Consider the following 21102-nt stretch of genomic DNA (forward strand, 5'->3'; position numbering starts at 1 on the left):
TTTTTATTCAATTTGAATTCGGTATAGTTGTGGTTCGAAAATATTTAAATTTTATTGAGTTTAGAATTAGATTAAAATTTAAAAAATAGATTTAGTGTATATTTAAAATCAAATCTAAATGAAAACAAACTCGATTTTACTCTGCCCATAAACACTCCTATCGGATAATATATAGGTTAAGGTTAATCTTCCCATGGTTGGTATATAGAATTTTTAACTTATGTTCATCGCTTAATACAAAACTAAGGAGGTTTTTTAGGTGAGGAAAGAATATTTGGATCCTTAATGGTCCAAGATTTTTTATAAATTTTATCCATTAAAAATTTAAATCAACGGATAAGATTAAAATATTTTTATTATATAAAAGATAATTCTATAAAACATACTTATATTAAAATATTTAAAAAAATTACTTGAAAATGTCTATTTTATTCTTTTTTTTGTTACCATTTTATTTTTTTAACATTTATATGTGGCTATTTTTTTTATGAAAGTAAAAATAATGATAAACCAGAAGAAATAGGAGATAACTGTTTGCTAATTATTATGAGAAGTTGATGAAAATAAATAAAACAGATAAAGAGTAGGAGATAACCGTTTACCAATTATTAGGAGAAATTTGCCAATTATTAAGAGAGGTTGATGAGGATAAATAAAACAGAAGAAGAGTGGGAGATAACCATTTCAATTCTCTTCTCATTTTTTTCTGTTTTATTTACTGTGCATCAATTTCATGCCATCTTTTAATTGATATGAGTTAGCATCTTATAGATAATTAAATATAATTTTTTAAAATAATAAAAATTATTAATAATTTAAATTGAACCAAACTCTTAAAAATGGAATGTTTCAAATAATAGAAAAGATGGACGATTTTAAACAATAGAGAAGATAAACAGTCCATTTTAAATAATAAAGAAGATGGATTGTCCATTTAAAATAAACACATTAATACGTTTAAATTATTTAAAATGATTTAAAATGGATAATCTATCTTAGTATTAACGTGTTTATTTTAAATGAACATTACATCTTTTCTATTATTTAAAATGGATTCTTTATCTTTTTTATTATTTAAAATCGTCCACCTTTCCTATTATTTAAAACGTTCCATTTTTAAGAGTTTGGTCTAATTTAAATTATCAATATTTTTTATTATTTTAAAAATTATATTTAACTATTTATAAATACATATATCTCATTTATATTGTAAACGAGATATATGTAAAATTATTTTCTTTACAATATAAACAAAATAAAAAAATATTTATTTTGATAAATATTTTTAAATTATTTATTTTAGTAAATATTTTTAAATTATTTATTTTAGAAATTATTATAATTATTTTATTTATTAAAAAAATCTATTAAAAAAATAAAAAATATAAAAAATAAGTAGTTTTTTTTTTTTCTGTATTTGGGCCTTGGCACAAGATTTGTGGTGAACAACCAATACAACATTACAAAGCTTCAAAATCTTGTATAAAATTAAATACATAATCAAATGGCACTGCAAAAGAACATTGGCAACTCTTGCAAGGAGAAAAACTAAACGTGAAGAAAAGGAAAGAAAAACTATAACTAGTCTACCAGAGTTGAATATATGGCCGATTGATTTTTCGGTCCAGTAGATCATGGACCTTAGACCACCCCCAAAGTCTTGCTTCCACATGTGATTATTATGAAATTATGATCTGTTCTATTTGTTGTTTTTATGATTATTGTTTATTTAGATTCAATCATACTAATAAGATATAGTTTAAATAACATAATTTTTTTATATTTATTTAAAAAATTATGAATTTAAATTTTTTTATTTTTAATAAAAAAAAAATGTCACCAATTATTTTTTGATGAATTTAATTAATTTAAAAGTTCTCAAATTTTAAAAATTCGAATTTATCAGTTTTTTATCAGTAATTATTATAACAATATACTCTAAAAAATATTTGATAATAGTATAAAAATTAATTCTTAAATCTTATATCTAAGGTAGTCACCAAAATAATCATCAGCGGCTAAATTACAATCTTATTTTTAAAATATCAAAAGAACTCAGAATTACACAAACTTTATATCCATACGACCTTTTCGGATTAAACTTTCTATTAAACCAAAAATAATAATTTTTCACTTACTTTATCTTCGGGAATAGAAAAAAAACCGTGATTACTCTGCAGTGTTTAAAAATCAGAAAACAGCAGCAGCATATGATATTCAAAATTCAATATAAAATTCAAATTAAATCCAATGACCTTCAAAATTAACATGCTTCAACTTCACTCATTCAGGTTTCTTTTCCAATTGGTTCCAGGTAAATAATATTTTTAATGAGAAAGTTATGTAACTTGGAAGTTGAGTAATTTTCTACAGAATTCTGTTTTAAAAGCCAATGAGCATATCCTCTTCCAAGTCCCATAATTCACTCAGTAAAACATGGACAATCCTGAAATTTAAATTATATATGCTAAACATACTTAATTTTCACCTCCAATTAGTTGCACCTCAATACTAATCCAAAATCAAAAGTTATAAACTTTCAAAGTTATTGATTTACGAGAGCAGAATATGACTTTTACTACATAACGCGTCATATTTCAAAAATTCATATATTTAAAACTACAATTTCAAAAATTATAAATTTTTATAAAATTAAAGTATTAGGACCACAGTTTCATTTAAAATTGATTTCATTTCAAAATTCAAACTAGATACATTCCAATAGAAAAAGCAAGTTGCTGTTGTGTTAAGCATTCTGCAGAAAAATCAGATTTAACAACCACACTTCAAAAATTTACCATAAATCATAAACTTAACAAAAATGTCTCAAATTCAGCAGTCCAGCTCCTTATATTCCCAATCTTAATCCAGTCTTAGTCTCATGCAATTTCGATCATTACAGAATTAGTTATAGATTTTCAAAGTTTCTCACTTCGTTTAAAATAATGCAAAAAATCAGATCCCACGATTTAACTTTGAAAAATCATAACTAATATTCCAGTTAATACAAAACCTTCACAATTGAATCTTAACAATCATACTTGTTATAGTTTACTTAGCTCTTACTTTCTTATCATTTCAAACACTATTGAGTTACTGGTTCACTTTCAAAATTTCTGTTTGACTTCAAAATTCATATTCTCAGCAAGTAGTTCAACATTTTAAGATTCAATCCTTCAAATATTCTCTAAATTCAATTCCAATCAATCACCAAGTCCACCACCATTATAATAATTCACACCGATTACCTTCACTTACCTCATAGGGGTTTCTTCACCCTATTACGACCGGCCCAATATCCAAATCAATTAACAATAAAATCAATAAATGTCATTCACTTCATAATGTCACAATAATTCTTAATCAATACACATATACATATAGCCATTCACTATCCATAACAACAACCAATTTCAATCCACACCTATCCTAAGGTCAACTAACCTAGGCATTCACATAACTTTACACAATGTCTACTCGAAACTCAAACCCGTACTTTGAATGTCAGCGGTTCAAACTCTTGAAGCCTTTCCTCGCTCAATCTCCAAGGTCCGCCACCCAAATTTGCCAATCAAATTTCACTCCACACCAAATTCAGCCCCAACAATTCTCTATTCCATATAATATAATCACAACAATATATCTTAACATTTATTCTAGGGTTCATACATAAAATTGGAGATAATGAAGAGAATTAAACTTCCTTACCTTAACCCACACGAAATATAGATGGAACTCACTAGAAATTCATGTTAGAGCATCCCTAAACAACTAAAATCACAAAAATTCAACAACCCCAAAACCAAAAATGTGAATCTGTAAGGAACAGAAAACTGGGCTAAAAACTGAGAGTTCCTTACCACAAATATTGGATAAAATTGAAGAGGATGAGGAGAGCTACGCGTGGCCGCAAACGACTCGTCAATCAGTGCTCCAGATCAAAAGTTACAAGCAAAACAAGATGAAAGTGAATAGTGCTCTAGGTTTTGGTTACTCTCTTCTTTCTCACCGTGTTCTCTTTTGAAATGATGGAAGAATGAGGTGTTTTGTGCTGAAATAGATCTTTGTATAGTGTGGGCTTGGGCCACTTGGACCCGGTTCATTTGGTTTAGCCCGTTGGCTCAATTTTGGGTCAAAACATTTAAAATTAATATTTAAATTTTTATTTTAAATATTTTTGTCTTCTCAAATTATAAATTCTAAATTCTTAATCTTACTTACTTATAATTAATTTACTCATTCGCAGTGTCGGACAGACTTAAGCCGGTACTGTCGGTTGAATTACCAGTACGCATTTTTACGTATATTTCTGCAGAAGATTTTTTTTTCCATTCAAAAAAATTCACTGAATCCAATTATCATAGTTAAATCTTTAAATTCTTTAGTTTTGATTTTTGACTCCTCCAGGCGCGTTTAACTATTTTAACTTGATGATTAATTATTCAATTAATCCTTTTTATAATTTTCTTGGGTCTTACAAGTCCGCTGCGAATTGGCTTCACCTCTGTTCGCAAGTCGCCCTTCTCTAATGCGGGAGTCACGGTCAACCTCTGTCAAGCCAGCGCCCACTACACTGCCCAACTGATGCCGCGACTCGTCTCCGTCGACATCCAACGCACGTTCCTCCCTCCCCAAAATCGTCGCCAATACGTCCCACCTCTTTTACCAATACGTCGAAGCCATTGGTGCCTATTGTGATGTGGACCCATTCGTTGATCACATCCATAACACACGTATCAATAAGTACACGGCCGACACTAAATGATATATACGATTCCGTTGCTTTATCATACCCAACCACTTCCCTCCATTGACCCCTATCTTATTGAATGTATCCACTGACCAAGCATGTAATAGAACTCTGAAGTATTCTAACCATACTCTTTGATATTCACTTTTTTCTGACTCTTTCCACCTTCAAATACTATGAAAGATCTGTAGTAGGCTGTTCATTTTGAACATATATGTCTATTCAGTATTTAACAGACTGTCGAAAGTCAAAAGAGATTTATACGCTCCCATTTCGCGTACTTGAATAACTTGAGACAAGTTCTTCGTAACCATATCCTTTAAGGACCTAAAATCAATAGCCGTCGTCGTTCCACCTATTAGACTTTTTTGTAGCCAGTCCCAATTTTCTTTCACTACAACCACTTTCAACTTCTTCGTCCACCCATTTTTATGTGGAACTTGGTCATTTTTTTCCTTTCTCACATCTTGAGAGCAGCTAGCTGAGGATTTCTGGACTTCCTCTCGTTCTCGTTGCGGCTGACGTACCATTTCATTTCGATTGTCACCTCTTGACTGTAACTTCTTCGTGTCCTTCGCATTCGACATTCTCCTGTATTTTTTTCTCTCCGACAAACACAACCTTACTTCTCAATTTCATACGATTAATTTTTGTTATAGCCTTCAACGCCCCTCCCTTTGTAGTGTATTGTATGAATGCAAAAATGTATAAATTACAATTTTTTTGTTTACGTGATAGATATATCTCATTTATGCGTCCAATCCAACTGAACAATTGAAACGGTTTTCTTTTCGAAATGTTTTCTAGGAGATTATCCAAAAAAATTAAGAAGGACTCATTCTCCAACTGCTGATACTCTTCTCGATTCCAAACTCGAAGATCGTTGATCTGATTCCTAGTTCTATCCCTCTCTATTTCCCATCCTCTCTCTCTTAACTTTCTCTCTCTCTCATTCTCTCTGTGTTTCCCATTAAGTTTCGTATGAATTCAGATCGTTTGACCAAATGTTGAGTTGATTATTTATTGGGAGACCTTAAAACCCTTATAAATATTGACATATACTCAATCCTTCCTGCATCACTTTCAAAGCAAAAAATAACAAATTCTTACTTAGTGTTTTAAATCTTCTTAGAAGCCTTTTTCCAAAATAAAAATATCATGGGAATTTTCACTTCCGAAAGTAAGCAATGTTCTCCAGTAGGGGTGTAAGGAATGTTCTCCAGTAGGGGCTGCAAAACTATTCAAAGCCATAGTCTTGGACTATAGCAATGTGTAGCCGAAAGCTCTACCAGGTTTCACTCAGAGTGCCGAAACCATTGAAGGTAATGGAGGCTCTGGATCCATCAAGAAGCTCACTCTTGTTGAGGGTATTTTTTAATCTAATTTTATGTCTTATTCAAGTCAAATGAGAAATATATGATATAATATTATTGACAGACTCAGAAAATTGTGTTAAAGACAAAAATAATACATATTATTGTTAAAAGATATATTAATCTATAATAAAAAAAATAAAAATACACATTAGTTATTCAAATAAAAAAAATTACATTAGTCATTAATTTTTTTTTTGCAAATCTTAAAAATACTTCTCTTTTTATTTTCATAATTTGAGAATGTTAAATATTTGTTTTATTATCAACCTGATTGAATGTCTCTCTTTTTATAGATGTAACTAAACAATCATTCAATCACTCATCTTTCATTTAAAAAATTTATATATAACATAATTACATAAATTAGAACTACATAAATTAGAACAAAAGATAAAAAAACAAATAATAAAGAGTAATAAATTGAGAATGAAATAAAATATATAAAGTCATAAAAAGAATAAAAAATTAGATTAATATTTAAACTATAATTGATTGAATTAAAATTTGTAATTGAAAATATCAAAAAGAAGAATAATGAAATTAGAAGATACATAAAGTCATGAAGAGCTATATATAAAAAACATAAAAAATTTACAATTTATTTTTGATGAAAAGAAAATAACTATTAAATAAGGAATAAAAAAAGTTAAAAATATAAAATTAATAAATAATGAGAGATTTGATATTTTACTATTTTGTTTTCTCTTCACTTTAATATTGATAATAATTTGAAAAGAAATTAAAAAGAATGTTTAAGAGAATAAGTAAGGACTAAGACTTAAAAATAGAAAAAGACTAAATTTAAATAGATTAATCAATAGTCAAAATGTTAAAAAAATAAAAAATAAATTTAGAATTTGAGTAAATAAGTTCAGTTTATTTGTAGTAGCTCATTTAAAATTTATAACAAAAACATATTATATATAGGTATAATACAAAAAAAATATTGAAATGTCAGTGGGGCCAAGTGCCCCCCATTTCCCTATGCGAGTCCGTGCCTGATAATACCGAATTAAGAATATTTTGAGCATTACATTGATTGGTACTTTAAATAAATAAATAAATTGATACATGGAGCTTTTTTTGGTGGGGAAAGAATAATCTGGACTTTGAAGAACCAGGTTATAAATTTAAATAATAAAAAATGCATGGGTTGGTTCACAAATAAAGCAGAATAAGAGTAAAGTATCAATTCGGCCTCTGTCCATTTTTAAGAATGACAACGCGACCTCTCAAAATAAAATCGATCTACTTTGGTCCCTGTCCCGTGATTCTGTCACACAACGCAGTCCCTGTGGGTATTTTTTCGTCAACTCTCAACAGAAAATGCTGACGTGTCACGTTCAGAAATGGACAGGAGTCTAATTGTCTCTAAATTTAAATTGGTTAGGGGTTTATTTGTCCTTATAGTTTTTCAAACAATATTTTTTTAGATTTTTTTTATTTATTTTATTAATATTTTTTCAATAAATTATTAAATATATGGTATAATAAGTACAAACTAATTAATAAATTATTCAAATTTAAAAATATCATTTATTATAAAACTAAATAAATCATTCTCAAATATAATTTTTAAATACATAAATAATAATCATTAAAATTCAATTAATACATTAATAATTATACTCTATGATATACTATTAGTATTATGATCTAGATAATTTTTTACAATAAAGTGAAAACTAATGAACACATTACTTGATATATAGTAAAATATTTTTGAGTAATAACAAATTTAATTTTTTATCTCTTTAAACTAAATTAATAATTCTATTATGTTTTACTGCATTTAGTATTAGTAGCCTACTCATAGTATATTTTAGTGCAAAGATATCAAATAGAATTATTAATTTAGTTTAAAGAGATAAAAAAATTAAATTTGTTATTAATAAAAAAAAGTTTACTATATATCTATATAATCTTTATTTGAATGAATTGCAGCTTGATGATCGTGCTTTTGATGAAGTGATGAAAAAGCTTTTTAAGAATTATAAAAAACGGTGCAAATTCTTGGGACGAAAACATAGTTTACGGTGAGGCATAACAGTATATGCATCAGTGAACACTTGTGCTTCTATTATTAGCTCATAAAATTTAATGGTCACTTTTATAATGTTCTCTTATATAGACTTCCTCAAGGTCAGCAAGAGGTGCAACAGAGGAAGTTGCTTTATATGGGCTTGTACCTTCTCATCTGGGGTGAGGCGTCCAATGTTCGCTTCATGCCTGAGTGCCTATGCTACATATTTCACAACGTGAGTGTACAAATTAATCTGCGCATGGTTCATTTTGTTTGTGCTTGAATCTCATGTAAATGTGCTATATTCTTGCTTGGATATATTCCACAAAGAAATTTTTTCGATGGCTGTTCGATGTATGAAAGAGGCAGTTTCTATCTGTGAAGTGGGGTGTAAGTGGAGGCTACTACTGGAATCCTTAGCTGCCATTTTTCAGTATTTGAAATTTAATGGAGATATGGAGGAGACAGAGGATTCGATAAGGTTACTCAGCAGCAAGAATATTGTCTCCCTGAATCAAATGTGCCTGCAATTGATGTGCTGGGAGGCGATTCACATAAACAAATTGGTGAAATTTCAGAGCCAGAGGAAGATGGGAACACAACAACCCTGACTTCAAGTTCGAAGGTGTTGGGGTGTTTGAGGTCATCTCAATTGAGCTAGTCACAATACTGCAGGTCAGATGTCACGACGAAGCTTAGAGCTGATCAATCTTGCTATTTTTTTTATTAATCAGATTAGTATTTTGTGGATTATGTTGGTATATAAATTTTTAGGAATTCCGTTAGCTGATGTACTCATTCTGTTCAAACAAGACACTATAATTTTTGATGCACTATTACTATTAAGGGTGATTTTGGCAAACATGTTGAGATGTTTGGCAACTTTACTTTTTTTTCTCTGAACGCAGACATAATTTTGTATCCTAAAAGCGCGTTCACTTGACACAAGAAACTGTAGTTTTTGCACACTTAACGTGTGTTTAGGTTTGTTGTTGATCATTATTGGTTTTAATAATTTTCTCCCTAATTTTTTTTATCATTTTTAATACTTTCTTTTATATTTTGATTTTTTATTAAATTTTTATTATAATTTTGTTATAATATGAATTATTGATTTTATTAAAAATGAAAAAATAAATAAAAATTTGATCATACTTAACAATAGAGTCATAAATAATAAAATGTTATCGTCCAAAATAATACTAAATAAAAAATACTGAAATTATTAAAACAATTATAGTATTTTTTGTTTGATAGTGTAAAATTTATCATTGTAATTTTTGTGTATTGTTTATTATTCTAATTTTTTTTAAAAATATGTATTGTGGTTCCTATTAGAAATGATAAATTAAATTACTTGGAATTTATTATAAACTCTTTTTCATTTGCTTCGTCAAGTTTTTCCAGAAAAAAAAAATCATATTTCAATATGAAAGAAGAAATTGTACAGGAGAATATGTGTTTGATTAAAATATGCAGTGTTTGATCATTAAAATATGGGTAGTAATTAATATGGATTTGCATTACATTGTTTTAAGCCCATGTTACAAAAAAATAGCTGATCCAAAAAAATCAATTTTTTCAAAAAAAAAAACGATTTTTAAATAATTGGTCTAATCAAACCATATTGAACCAGTTTACAAATTCATTAAATTTTGGGTCAAACATAGAATTTCTAACACTTGTTGTACAGATATAATCCTAGCCATTGAATTAGCATCTTTTTACTTGGTCCATCAAGATCTGGAAAATACTTTCCCCACCAAAGACAAAGCCTTAATTTAATACATCCTTTTAAAGTTATTTACCAAGTCTTAATTACCTCAAACCATAGAATAGTATTTTAGGTAGTATATGCAACACTCACTAGCTAGTGTGCATGCAACATTGAATGAATGTAGGGTATGTGAAGCACAAGGTAGATGCACTTGATGCAGAGAACTTTGTTTACCACTACAGCATAATTGAAGGGACAGTGTTGCCAGAGAACTTGGAGAAGATCTCAAATGAGTACAAATTGGTGCCAAGGGATGATGGAGGATGCATTATTAAGTCCATAAACAAATATTATACCGAAGGCGATGAACAATTGACTAAGGAGTTTCTCAATGTCGGAAAGGAAAAATCTGCTGCCTTCACCAAGGCTGTTGAGGCTTATCTCTTGGCTAATCCTGACTACAACTAATTAACTTAATTAAGGTCCCTTAATTAGTCTTTTCAGTTACTATCAACATAATGTTGCTTTCTTTATTTTTAGTTACCTGGCAATAATTTGAGGGATCGGTGTGAGCTATGATTCTATTTCTCAATATTGTTGCCTTTGTATTATTGCATTTCTTGTTATCAGAGGTGTTTGAATGAGTTCACGTTATTCATATAAAAAAATGAATTGAAACAGCAATTTTTGCATGTGACCTTGTTGGGTTTGATCTTCTATGAACTTGTCAAATTCATTTATTTTTAGGATAATGTTTCATATTTTGGAAAATAAATAAAAAAAAGAAATGAAAAAAGAAGTTTGAAATTAATTTCTTTTTAGAGTTAAGAAATAAAAAATATCACATTTTAAGACCACACCATATACCAACAAGCTACACACAATCATGAATTAAAAATATAAATTTTTAATAAATAAATAATGCACAAAAGAATGGAGATATTTACAAACTTAATTAAATAAACCTACTAGTATGTTGCATTCTGTCATTTTCTTTTAGGTCACGCAAAATTATCAGTTTGCCCCTTGTCAAACTAAGCCAAATATCATGCAGAGTAATGAAATTTTCACCCCTAAATTGTAACTAACTACTGAAAACCTACTATTTACCCAAAAGAGCATGGTGCATTTAGCAAGTAAAAGCATTTTACTATTTACCCAAAAAAGTAAAGCATTTTTACTACCATGCATACGTACATTCATTCAGCAGAGTTTGCTGAAGGCAAAATGTAAACCGAGATTCCTTCGATGCATATAACTCAATGGAGGCGCTGGAAGAGCGAACAACTCTCGCAGAACCTATGAAATATTGTCCTTCTTGACGATCTGCAATAGCATCATGTTTTCAGTGAAGCATAGTTGCAAGAACAAGGGTATTCAAAATCAACAAGATATTTGACATTTCGAAACATTAGCTGATATTATTCACCAGGTTTTCTTTAACTAAATCAAACATTTGCATCATCATCTGTACTCAATTCACATATCAGGCAATCCATAATTTTTTTAACAAACTTCTAGTGAAACACATTAAAACAACAGTGTTTCTATTTGATTTAGTTGTCTTCTCGAGGTTGACAACTATGTTCAGCAACAATGCAACAATAGTAATATAAATAGCAAGCAGCGCTGATACTAAGCCAGAACTACGCAAAAGGAAAGTCATAAAACATTTGATGATTTATATCAAATTTGAGAGTAATAAGACAAATAAATCTCTGAAGAATTTTGCAATGAACTTACAGTTTCTTAAGAAAAATAAAGTACCAAGTAAGTTTCTGAGAAAATTTTGTTATAGACTTACAAGTACTGATAAAAAAATACCAAGTCGTTGAAAGATTACAACAGTAGACTTATAGACTCTTGACAGACAGATGAATCATGTCCAATATTGCAATTTTTCAGAGACCAACAAGTCCAATATTTCAATTCTTCAAGAACTTATTTTGTTATTTTTTTCATCGATGACTTATAAGTCTGTCACAATTTTTTTCTAAACTTACTTGGTACTTTATTTTCCTCAAGGACCTATAAGTTCCTTAAGGACCTACAAGACATAACCACAAAACTTGCATTTTTAATTTCCATAACACTACCTGAGCTACATATTCCTTGATCTTCTTGTTAATTGGTTCATCCAAAGCTCTCTCAGCAAGCTCGTAATAAATAGTAGTGCCTTCAGGACCATTCACTTTGTCCTTCTGTAAATACCTATCCCAATTTAAAAAAAAAAAAAGGACAATTAGGCATTACTTTGTTGTTTCTTAGTAGAATTAGAGGTGCCACAAAATGCAACAGATCTTTTAATTTAAACCCACATGGTAAATTGTTCTAACCTTTGCAGAACAAGCAGTTCCAGTGTTTGCTTAATGTTTCCCAGTACAGGATGTTTTCCTTCGTCTTCACTCAAACCCATCCTTCTCATTTGGCTCCATAAAACTTCTGCAATATTCTCAACAAGGGAACCCGATAATGTTAAGAAGACATAAGTAGAGTTACAATGGTAAATTCTAAGCCAACAACAATAAAATCTTGAAGAGAAAAACCTTCAGATTTTAGGCACAGTGAATTCCATAAGTTACCACATGCATATGTATAGATATTTAATTTGAGCACAATGATAACAAATCTGCTAACATACCTTCTGTAATTTTTCCACCAGCAAGATAAACAATACTAATTATGACAAAAGTGAAACCAGAAAGATGTGCAGCATTCACATCTACAACATATTTTTCATATACTTGAGGCTCCAGTTGACTAACAAGAATATATGATTTTGAATCCGCAACATCTGAAAGAAAGCAGTCACACAACAACAATTAGAGGGAAGCACAAAGGCTAAAAGCACATAAAACACAGAACTCAGAACACTCTAGAAATACACAATGATCACAACAATTATAAAAAAGAAAGAGATAAAGAGTTACTTTCTTTGTATCTATATGCACCACACCTTCTCTAGGCTCTACCCTATGCACTGCTAATTAAAAATACATGAGAATTCAGTCGTCCAAAGTATTCTTTATACAATATACATAGAATATGGCGGCAGCAACTGATTAAAGATAATCAAGAGTACACCGATGATGATAAAGATCAATTACTAGAAAAGTTGTAAATCAAGTAAGGCTTATTAATCATGGTGGTAGCAACTGGTTGTGAACTGATCTCAACAACACACCAAAGAATTAAACTCTGATGACAAATTCAAATCCACAGCAACAATATAACCCATAAAAAAATAACAAAAGACACAGTTTGTTGGCACAAAAGATTTCCAGAATCAAGAAACACAAGTGATACAACATACCATGAATCATTATAAAATCAATTCAACCCCATTTCAATGTCCCATCATGGTTCTCAATACAAACAAACCCGACCTAAAGTGAGACAGCTTGAGCTTTAGAAGTAGGCTCCTTTGTTAAAAAGCTGAGCTCAATTTTAGCAAGGTACCATCTAGGGCATGGCTCAACTCAATTCTGCAAAAAGTGATGTTAGGCCAACTTTTTTTCATCCAACATCAACCAAACTTTTTTTTTTAAATTATTTTGTTTGTTTTAAATTCTAGACCCTAAATAATACCTTTTCCCTATATTTTTTCTTCTGCAAAGCAAACAAATCCCTTTACAAAATTGCTCTTGTATTAAAAAGAAAAAGAATTCATTGAACTCCTTCGCCATGCAAAGAACACAATCAAAACAGAACTATGCTAAGTAAGATTCTAAAAATGAGAAGGCTAACTTGATTGGGAGAAGCGTGCATTGGACTTGGAGGAAGGGAGGATTCTCTGAAGCTCCCTCATTTCATAGCCAAAGATAGAAGAAAGCTTGTTTTTGGCCTCATTGATGACGTAAGCTGGAAGGTTACGCTGATGGTAGGTCTTGGTCACGAGTTGAGTGAGTTCTTCCCTCTTAACAGGGCAACCAGAGTTCTGATGAGTTTTGAAAAGCATGAACCGCACTACTTCTCCTACAAGCTTGTCCTTTTCCTGAAAAACACCACAACACCGCTCAATTTGTTCTTCTGCTAATGAATCGAAAAAAAAATGGCAAAGGTACCTACCATGACGGAAATGCCGAAATGAGCGAAGTCATTGGCGGGATCTGCCATTCTGACGGCGGAGTGAAGCACCTTACTCCTCCTCTTCCTCGCTCCTCACGGCAGCAGCGTCTTTAACGGTCACTATTAGGGTTTTGTATGAAACGACGTCGTTGACCGATATCCTTGAAAGTTGAAGGTTGGAGGTTGGAGGGAAAGCACAAAGCAGCGGTAGTGATGATTCATGAAGGAAATTTTTCAGAAAATATTCAAGAGAAAAATAATTTCCTAAAATAAATAATGGGTTGGGCTTCACTCAATTTTGAGGCAAATACATCAGGCTCAACCCAATTTTCATGGCGCTTTTTTCTTTCTTTTTTTTTCATTTGTTACAATTAAAAAATTTGTATGATAATTAATTTGAGATGGTCGATTGGTCATTTGTCCGCTTAGGCCGCATTTGTTTGCTTAGACATGGACACTGATACATAGATACGGTGGTACACGTTTACTGTTTGTTTGCTGAGAGACGATTTTTGAATGAACACGGTGGTACACAGATACACACAGAATACATGTTTTTAGTGTCTCTCCTTAAAGTTGAGACACTGTGATACAACTTATGAGGCACAATTTTTTTCACTTTTATTCCTAGTTAATTTCAAAAATTTCAGCCTTATCCCTACCTCAACCCTATCCTAACCCTTTTCTCTACTCCCTCTTTCTTCTCCGTTAGCCTTTTACCTCTCTCCAAATTCTTCTCCTCTGCCATAGATCCCGTCGTCGCCGCTATGCCTCCATCCTTCGACGGTCGTCTCTCTCCATCGCCGCACTCTTCTTTCTTGCTTTCTTAAATTTGTGTCTCTTCCACGCTCTTCTGTCGTTGCCTTTTTCGAATCTGTGCCGCCTCTACATCGCTGCCGCCACTTGTACAGATCTGTCGTCCTCGTCGTCCATTTCTCGTGACACAGAGTCACAGCACCGTCCAACCCACAGCGAGTCGCAGCATTGTCCAACCCTCTCGACACAGCAAGTCAGTGTCGCCATCCAACGCTCGTGACCCAGAAAATTGCAGCACCTCCCTCTGCTCCTTCTCTCACCGTCTCCCTCGTCTCTTTCATTCTCCTGTGATTTTTTTTTTAATTTTGGTTATGGTTACTGTGATTATTGCCTCTGTCTTCTCTGTCTTTTTTTCTTTTTATTTTTTTGAGATAAATGGTGATTATTAAAAAAATTTATTGTGATTTTTTGGTAATTAGATGATACTAAAGATGATAAATCTGATAATGATAGTGATGGTGGTAGTAGTTGGTGATGGTGACTGTAGATGGTGGTAGTAGATGGTGATGGTGGCCATAGATGGTGGTAGTTGTGGATACATTAGTGTTATTGGTGAGGATAAATTTATTATTTTGATAAATTTATGTATACCAGTGTACTATTATGTATAATGTTGCTAAACAAGATACAAATTTTGTGTATGTTCATGTCTATGTGCTGTTGTGTCTTTGTGTCTCTATCCATTGCTGGTTAAGACAGCAAACAAACGGAGCTTTAAGTAAGTGTCGGAGGCTCGAATTACGTCTTGTGCATGCAGCAACCCATTTGCCTGCAGTAGACCCTTAAATAGAGTTCAAATCCGTGACAGATTAGTCTTTGACCTGTTGAGTTGTTGGAGGATTTTGTGAAAAACCAAAAAAAAATTGTATGGTTTAAAGTTTTGTTTTTAAGTGTAAATTTATGTTAAAAGAAATTCTTTTAATACAAGTAATTTATTTTAATTTGTTTAATTTAAAATTAGTAAATTTCATTAATAATTGACTAATTAACATTATTTAGGATTAATTTAGATTGACTTTTGAAAATAAAAATTTATTTTTATTTTAAAAAAATAAAAGTTATTTTATATTTAGATAAATTTTTAAAAAGTGTTTTTTATTATTAAAATTGTTTTAATTTTATTTTAAAAAATAAAGTATTTTTTAAAATTATATTACATAAACAGACATACCGAAAAAATATCCCTAATAAGAGTATTTTGTTCATAATAGTACACACATTATTTGTTTTTGCCTTAATTTTGTGTCCATTTTATAAGTTCTATTTTATCTGTATTATACGTATTAAGCATTTCCACATCCGAATCATACGATGATAATGATAGCATCATTCTTCACAATTCACATACAGAGGTAGAAGCCTTCCTAGGCTTTTCCGATCCAAGTTATTAAGAAGATTCCCTGATGGACACAAGAATGCAGTTAAAAAGTAATAATAGCAACCTCAACCACATATTTCGGCCATTAAATTAAATAGGCTAAGTTTCAATTCCTATTTTTGCATGCGTACAGATCCTCATTAAAATGGTCATGCTAATAAAAGTTTCAATCCCTGGTTTATGTCAAGAATAGATAATCCATAGTAGTGGTGGAGGATGAATTATTGCACCAACAAATAAATTTTCAACTTTATTATAGTGACATAGAAATATAGCATCTTCATTTAAAGTTTTTGTACAATATTCATACTTATAATAGCGGTGAGTCGGTGGATATAAATAAGTTAAACTCAAAAGAAAATTCCTTAGGTTTGAGCAATTTTTTTAGGAGAAAGTAAAAGGACAAAATTTTTAATTAATTAGTTTATTAAATAACTATGCAATCTATGGTAGTTATTCAATTTTTTAAATAATTAATTTTAGTTGATCTAATGATTAATTTACTAATCTATTTAAGTAAGTTTTAGGCAGAAATAGATTTAGAAGAGGCAAGTAGTAACCTCGGCCTTTTAAAATTTTAAGAGACTATACTTATATATGAGATATGTGTTTATAGAAATAAAAAATATTATATAATTTAATAATTTTATATGTATTATTTTTCATGGTGTAATGGATTTATGTCTCAATTATTTAGCTTACTAAAATATTTTTTACTTAACTAATTTAATATCATACCCTCAAGTTTTTGTACTTTTTAAATTAGTTTTTGTATAATCATCTCTATACCTATTTTTAAAAAAGATATTTGTTTTTAATATTAACATATTTAATATTTATATTATTATATAAAATATTAATAATAACTTCCATAGTTATATTTTGGTAATCACATTATATATTTTAGATATTCTTTTCTTATAAAAATATACTCATTTCTTTAAATTTATATTGTTAAAAAAAATTTATAAAGATATTCTATAAAAATACTGTATCTTTTACATAATTAATAGTTTATAATTTATTTATAAATTTTTTAAATTTTTTGAAAGAATCAATTTTAATTAATAAGATATGTGATAATTTTTTAATTAAACACACTATAAATTATTAACATTTTATAATTTTATAATGTACTATTGATATTGTTATATTTTTTTATATAGCTATCATGTTAAAAATAAAATTATAAAAAAATTATAATTTTTTTAGTATATACATATTTTGATAAATCTTTTTAAAATTAACTCAATAACTATATATTATGTTTAAATTATTTTTATGGAAGGTCATCTAAAATTTGGCATCTTCATATTAAAATTTTTGAATCTGTGGTATTAGGGATTCGAATTCTATTTTATATAATTTATTGATTAATAATAAACTCTTAAATAAAATTTTGATTACAATAAATTTGTCAAATTAAAAGATACTGTAAATAACCAAAAAATTATTTAAATATCGTGTTCTAAATTTCATTTTTAAATATATAATATACACGTTACTATAAAATATTATATTATTGACGGTCAAAACGTCGTAAAATACAGATTGTTCGATCAAACAATATTTTTAATGTTTAAAGTCTTCTATCTAATTTTGTTTTTATCCCGCCATATAAAAAATGAACACCTACCATATGCTGGTAATAACTATGGGACATGCACCCTTCATAATTCAGGCAATCTAAGTGGTTGAAAGGTACCATGATGAACACCAAAATAATAATGAACAATATCATGTGCTCTGATCTTAGCTACCATCTATAAATACATGACTCCACCTTTGTTGTTTCTATGTCATCTTCTCGATCATCTGTCACACTATTTTAATTAGATTAAGAGAGTTATTAATTATCTTAATTAAGGAAGAAGATGGATCCTCTGACAATTAGTGATGAGGTGACTAGCAGTGTGGAAGCAAAGAGAATGTTCAAGGCTTTGATCATTGATGCTCAGAATCTCATTCCCAAGCTCATGCCTCAGGCTATTAAGAACATTCAACTTGTTCAGGGCGATGGTGGCCCAGGATCTATTCAGGAGTTAACCATTGTTCAAGGCTAGTTTATTTTATATATATTTTAACATTGACATCATCCGATTAGAGATGGTTTAGTTAAAAAAATTTAAATATTGCACTTTATCCTTGGGATTGAAGATTTAAAATTTAAAAATCTCAAAAACTATATATCTCGTCAGAATTATGTTATTTGTATAATAAATATATACTTTTTCCTTTTTATATTAATATATCTAAAATATTGTTTGATTTAAAAAAATTAAAGTATATTTAATGTGTATTTTAAAAAATTATTTTTATTAAAAATTTAGCTGTTATTAGGGAATAAATTATTTTAAAGTTTTAATTTTTCTAAAGTTGAAAATTAAGAGTTATTAGATGATTTGATTAAATTGTCATCTAAAGACTCTTAATTATCAACTTCATATGAATATAATTACATGTGAGTTTTTACTTTAATGCGACATCATTATTATTGGTTTTAAATGATCAAATAATGTTATTCTTACCAATATTAACTGGACTCTTTTAATTTGGCCTAATAATAAAGGTTTGATTCAAGAATCATATGGTGTAGCGATCACTTGATGAATGCAGGTTCTGAAACCAAACACTTGAAGCATAGAATTGATGCAATAGACAAAGAGAATCTCACATACAGCTACAGTGTGATTGAGGGGGACAAGGCTGAATCAGTGTCATATGACATAAAATTTGAGCCTACTCCTGAAGGTGGTTGCAAGTCCAAGAGTGTGAGCAAGTTTTATCCCAAACAAGGTGTTGAGATCAAAGAGGAAGATATCAAGGCTTCTAAAGAGGAATCTTTGGCTGTCTTTAAGGTTGTTGAAGCCTATCTTGTTGCTAACCCCGAGGCATATGCTTGAATTATACTCAAGTCATATATTTGGCGATCATAAGAGAAATAAATATTTAATCATATACTAAATCGTGATATACAAATATAATTTTCATTATATATTTCGTGCGTGATGGATTTCCTATCGGTTTAGTCCATAAGTTATCATGAAGCCATATGTAAAAATGATATTGCTAAGAATAAAAGTTCTCTGTTTGATTATTTTGACTCTGCTGTTTTATTTGTGCTATATAAACATTTCACATGATAATTACATATTCACCAGAAAATTACAGAATTATAGGTTGTATGAAAAAAGGTTGGGCATTTTGAAAGAATAATTAAGTAATAATTGTAGGCTAAAAAACTAAACAAATTCATAATAAGAAACATTAAGGGATATTCAATTATAAGCATAATTAATATTATGTGGGAACACAATTGTGTTCTTAGAGAGAAGAATCTTGGGATATGCTTTAGTAACAGAAAAATCTGAAAAATCATTTTTTGGAAATTGTCAAACTAAAAATTGAAGAAATCAACTTGTTACACTTGGCACAAGACTAGAACGCTGAATTCAATAAAATTGCACTCTGTTGTTTAGAGGAAACCAAAATCACTTAGGGTCCGTTTGCAAGAGAAATTGAGGCTTAGCGACAAAAATTAAAAAATAGATATAGAAAGATTGAGATTAAATTAATTTATGTTTTAGTATTTTATTTAATTTAAATTTAATATAAATATAAAATAAAAATTTTTATTAAAATGAAAAAACTAAAATTTTGTATTCTAAATCACAATCTCTCAATCCTAATTTTAGTATTTGAAAATAAACACTATCTTATAGTATATTTAGTGTTTGTGTTGAGATACTAAAATAGAGATACAAAAATAATAGTGGAGGATAGAAAATTAAAAATTTTATGTATCTTTTATATTACATTTAGTTATAGTAGATAAAATTTAAAAATATCTTTATTTTATATTTAATTAAAATAGACAAGATACATAAAACTTGTAAATATAACTAAAATTAGGTTGCATCTCTGATGGCTATGTCCGTGGTGGTTAGCGGTAACTATGGGCTGACTATCTAATGAGATGTTCATAAGTAGCTTCTTCGTTAGTGGCATTGACATCTCCTTAAAACATTAAGCACAGTTAATTTTTATTCTTTTATAGCGAAAAATTGAATGCAAATAGCAATCGGTGATGTTCCAAGGTTAAGAATATGCCATGAAATGGCTTTCATTTCTTCCACCGAAAAGGGTTGCTGGCCGGTGCTGGAAAGGGATGAACTATGATGATGTTGTTGGAGAAAATCTGCTTGAAGTGGGTTGGTTATGTGTCGATTATTGTCAGCTTATTTTCGGTAAATATGACCGAAGGTGGAAGCCAATTGTGAGGTCAATGGGTTGGTTATTGGTGAAGTGGAAAAAGATAGTGATATTTGTGCATGTGTAAATGGGAATGCATGCATTGTGTGTTGTAGGACTCGAATGTTGGAGTTATTCTAGTTTGTTTAAGAATCTGAAGCAGAAGGAGCTAAGTGTTGCAGGTGACTATAGATGGAGGTTTAAGGGTGTGGCAAGGAGATATTGAAGAAAAATAGTTCATATTTTTTATTTTTTAATATTTTTGATGAGTGTTTGTGATTGCTCTAGCCCAAATGAATGTGAAAATGTTCCTGCAGCAGTAATGGAATTGGATGTTAGACCAACGGAAACTGAACCCATTGCTCTCAGGACCAGAAACAAGCCCACTTGCATGAAGGATTTTGTGCTTAACTGATGAGAGGAGAAAGGCGTGAAAATGGCATCACCGTGACAACTAGGCAAGTTAGTTAGAGAGGAATATATTGGAGAGAACGTGATGAGAGTTCAGTAGAGAAATTAGTGGATTCGATTGTGAATTGGAGTGAGCACCCAACTCGAATAGGGGCATATTTTTTTACCGTCCGTCCGTTATTAATCTTTTCCCATTCATGAATACAAATCTTCTTTCATTCCATTATGTTGTTTTTGCAATTCTTAGTCTAACAACAGGTGCTTTCATTGAGAGAGAATGGCTAATCCTGATGAACTTAACCGCATGACAGA

General features: G+C 29.9%; 2 protein-coding genes, 1 long non-coding RNA gene and 1 pseudogene across 3 annotated transcripts; 2 read left to right on the plus strand and 2 right to left on the minus strand.

Annotated features, from left to right (window-relative positions):
- Nucleotides 1–3144: 3144 nt before the first annotated feature.
- LOC107483515 (uncharacterized) lies at nt 3145–4020 on the minus strand. Its single transcript, XR_001590887.3, has 3 exons — nt 3861–4020; nt 3709–3763; nt 3145–3611 (listed from the first exon to the last, which is right to left on the minus strand). It is a non-coding gene; the product is annotated as an uncharacterized LOC107483515 (long non-coding RNA).
- Nucleotides 4021–5445: 1425 nt separating this feature from the next.
- LOC107483505 (major strawberry allergen Fra a 1-2-like) lies at nt 5446–10491 on the plus strand (annotated as a pseudogene).
- A 262-nt stretch (nt 10492–10753) lies between these two features.
- LOC107483513 (uncharacterized) lies at nt 10754–14266 on the minus strand. The gene is made up of 6 exons (XM_016104136.3): nt 13935–14266; nt 13614–13860; nt 12508–12660; nt 12203–12308; nt 11963–12077; nt 10754–11192 (listed from the first exon to the last, which is right to left on the minus strand). The coding sequence occupies exons 1-6, from the start codon at nt 13980–13982 to the stop codon at nt 11166–11168; spliced, it is 696 nt and encodes a 231-aa protein (XP_015959622.1). The 5' UTR covers nt 13983–14266; the 3' UTR covers nt 10754–11165.
- A 3673-nt stretch (nt 14267–17939) lies between these two features.
- LOC107483506 (major allergen Pru ar 1) lies at nt 17940–19225 on the plus strand. Its single transcript, XM_016104125.3, has 2 exons — nt 17940–18186; nt 18745–19225. Exons 1-2 carry the CDS (start codon nt 18003–18005, stop codon nt 19029–19031), a joined length of 471 nt encoding a protein of 156 aa, XP_015959611.1. The 5' UTR covers nt 17940–18002; the 3' UTR covers nt 19032–19225.
- Nucleotides 19226–21102: the final 1877 nt, after the last annotated feature.

The sequence above is a fragment of the Arachis duranensis genome, chromosome 4 (genome assembly GCF_000817695.3).
Source record: "Arachis duranensis cultivar V14167 chromosome 4, aradu.V14167.gnm2.J7QH, whole genome shotgun sequence".
Taxonomy (NCBI): Eukaryota; Viridiplantae; Streptophyta; class Magnoliopsida; order Fabales; family Fabaceae; genus Arachis; species Arachis duranensis.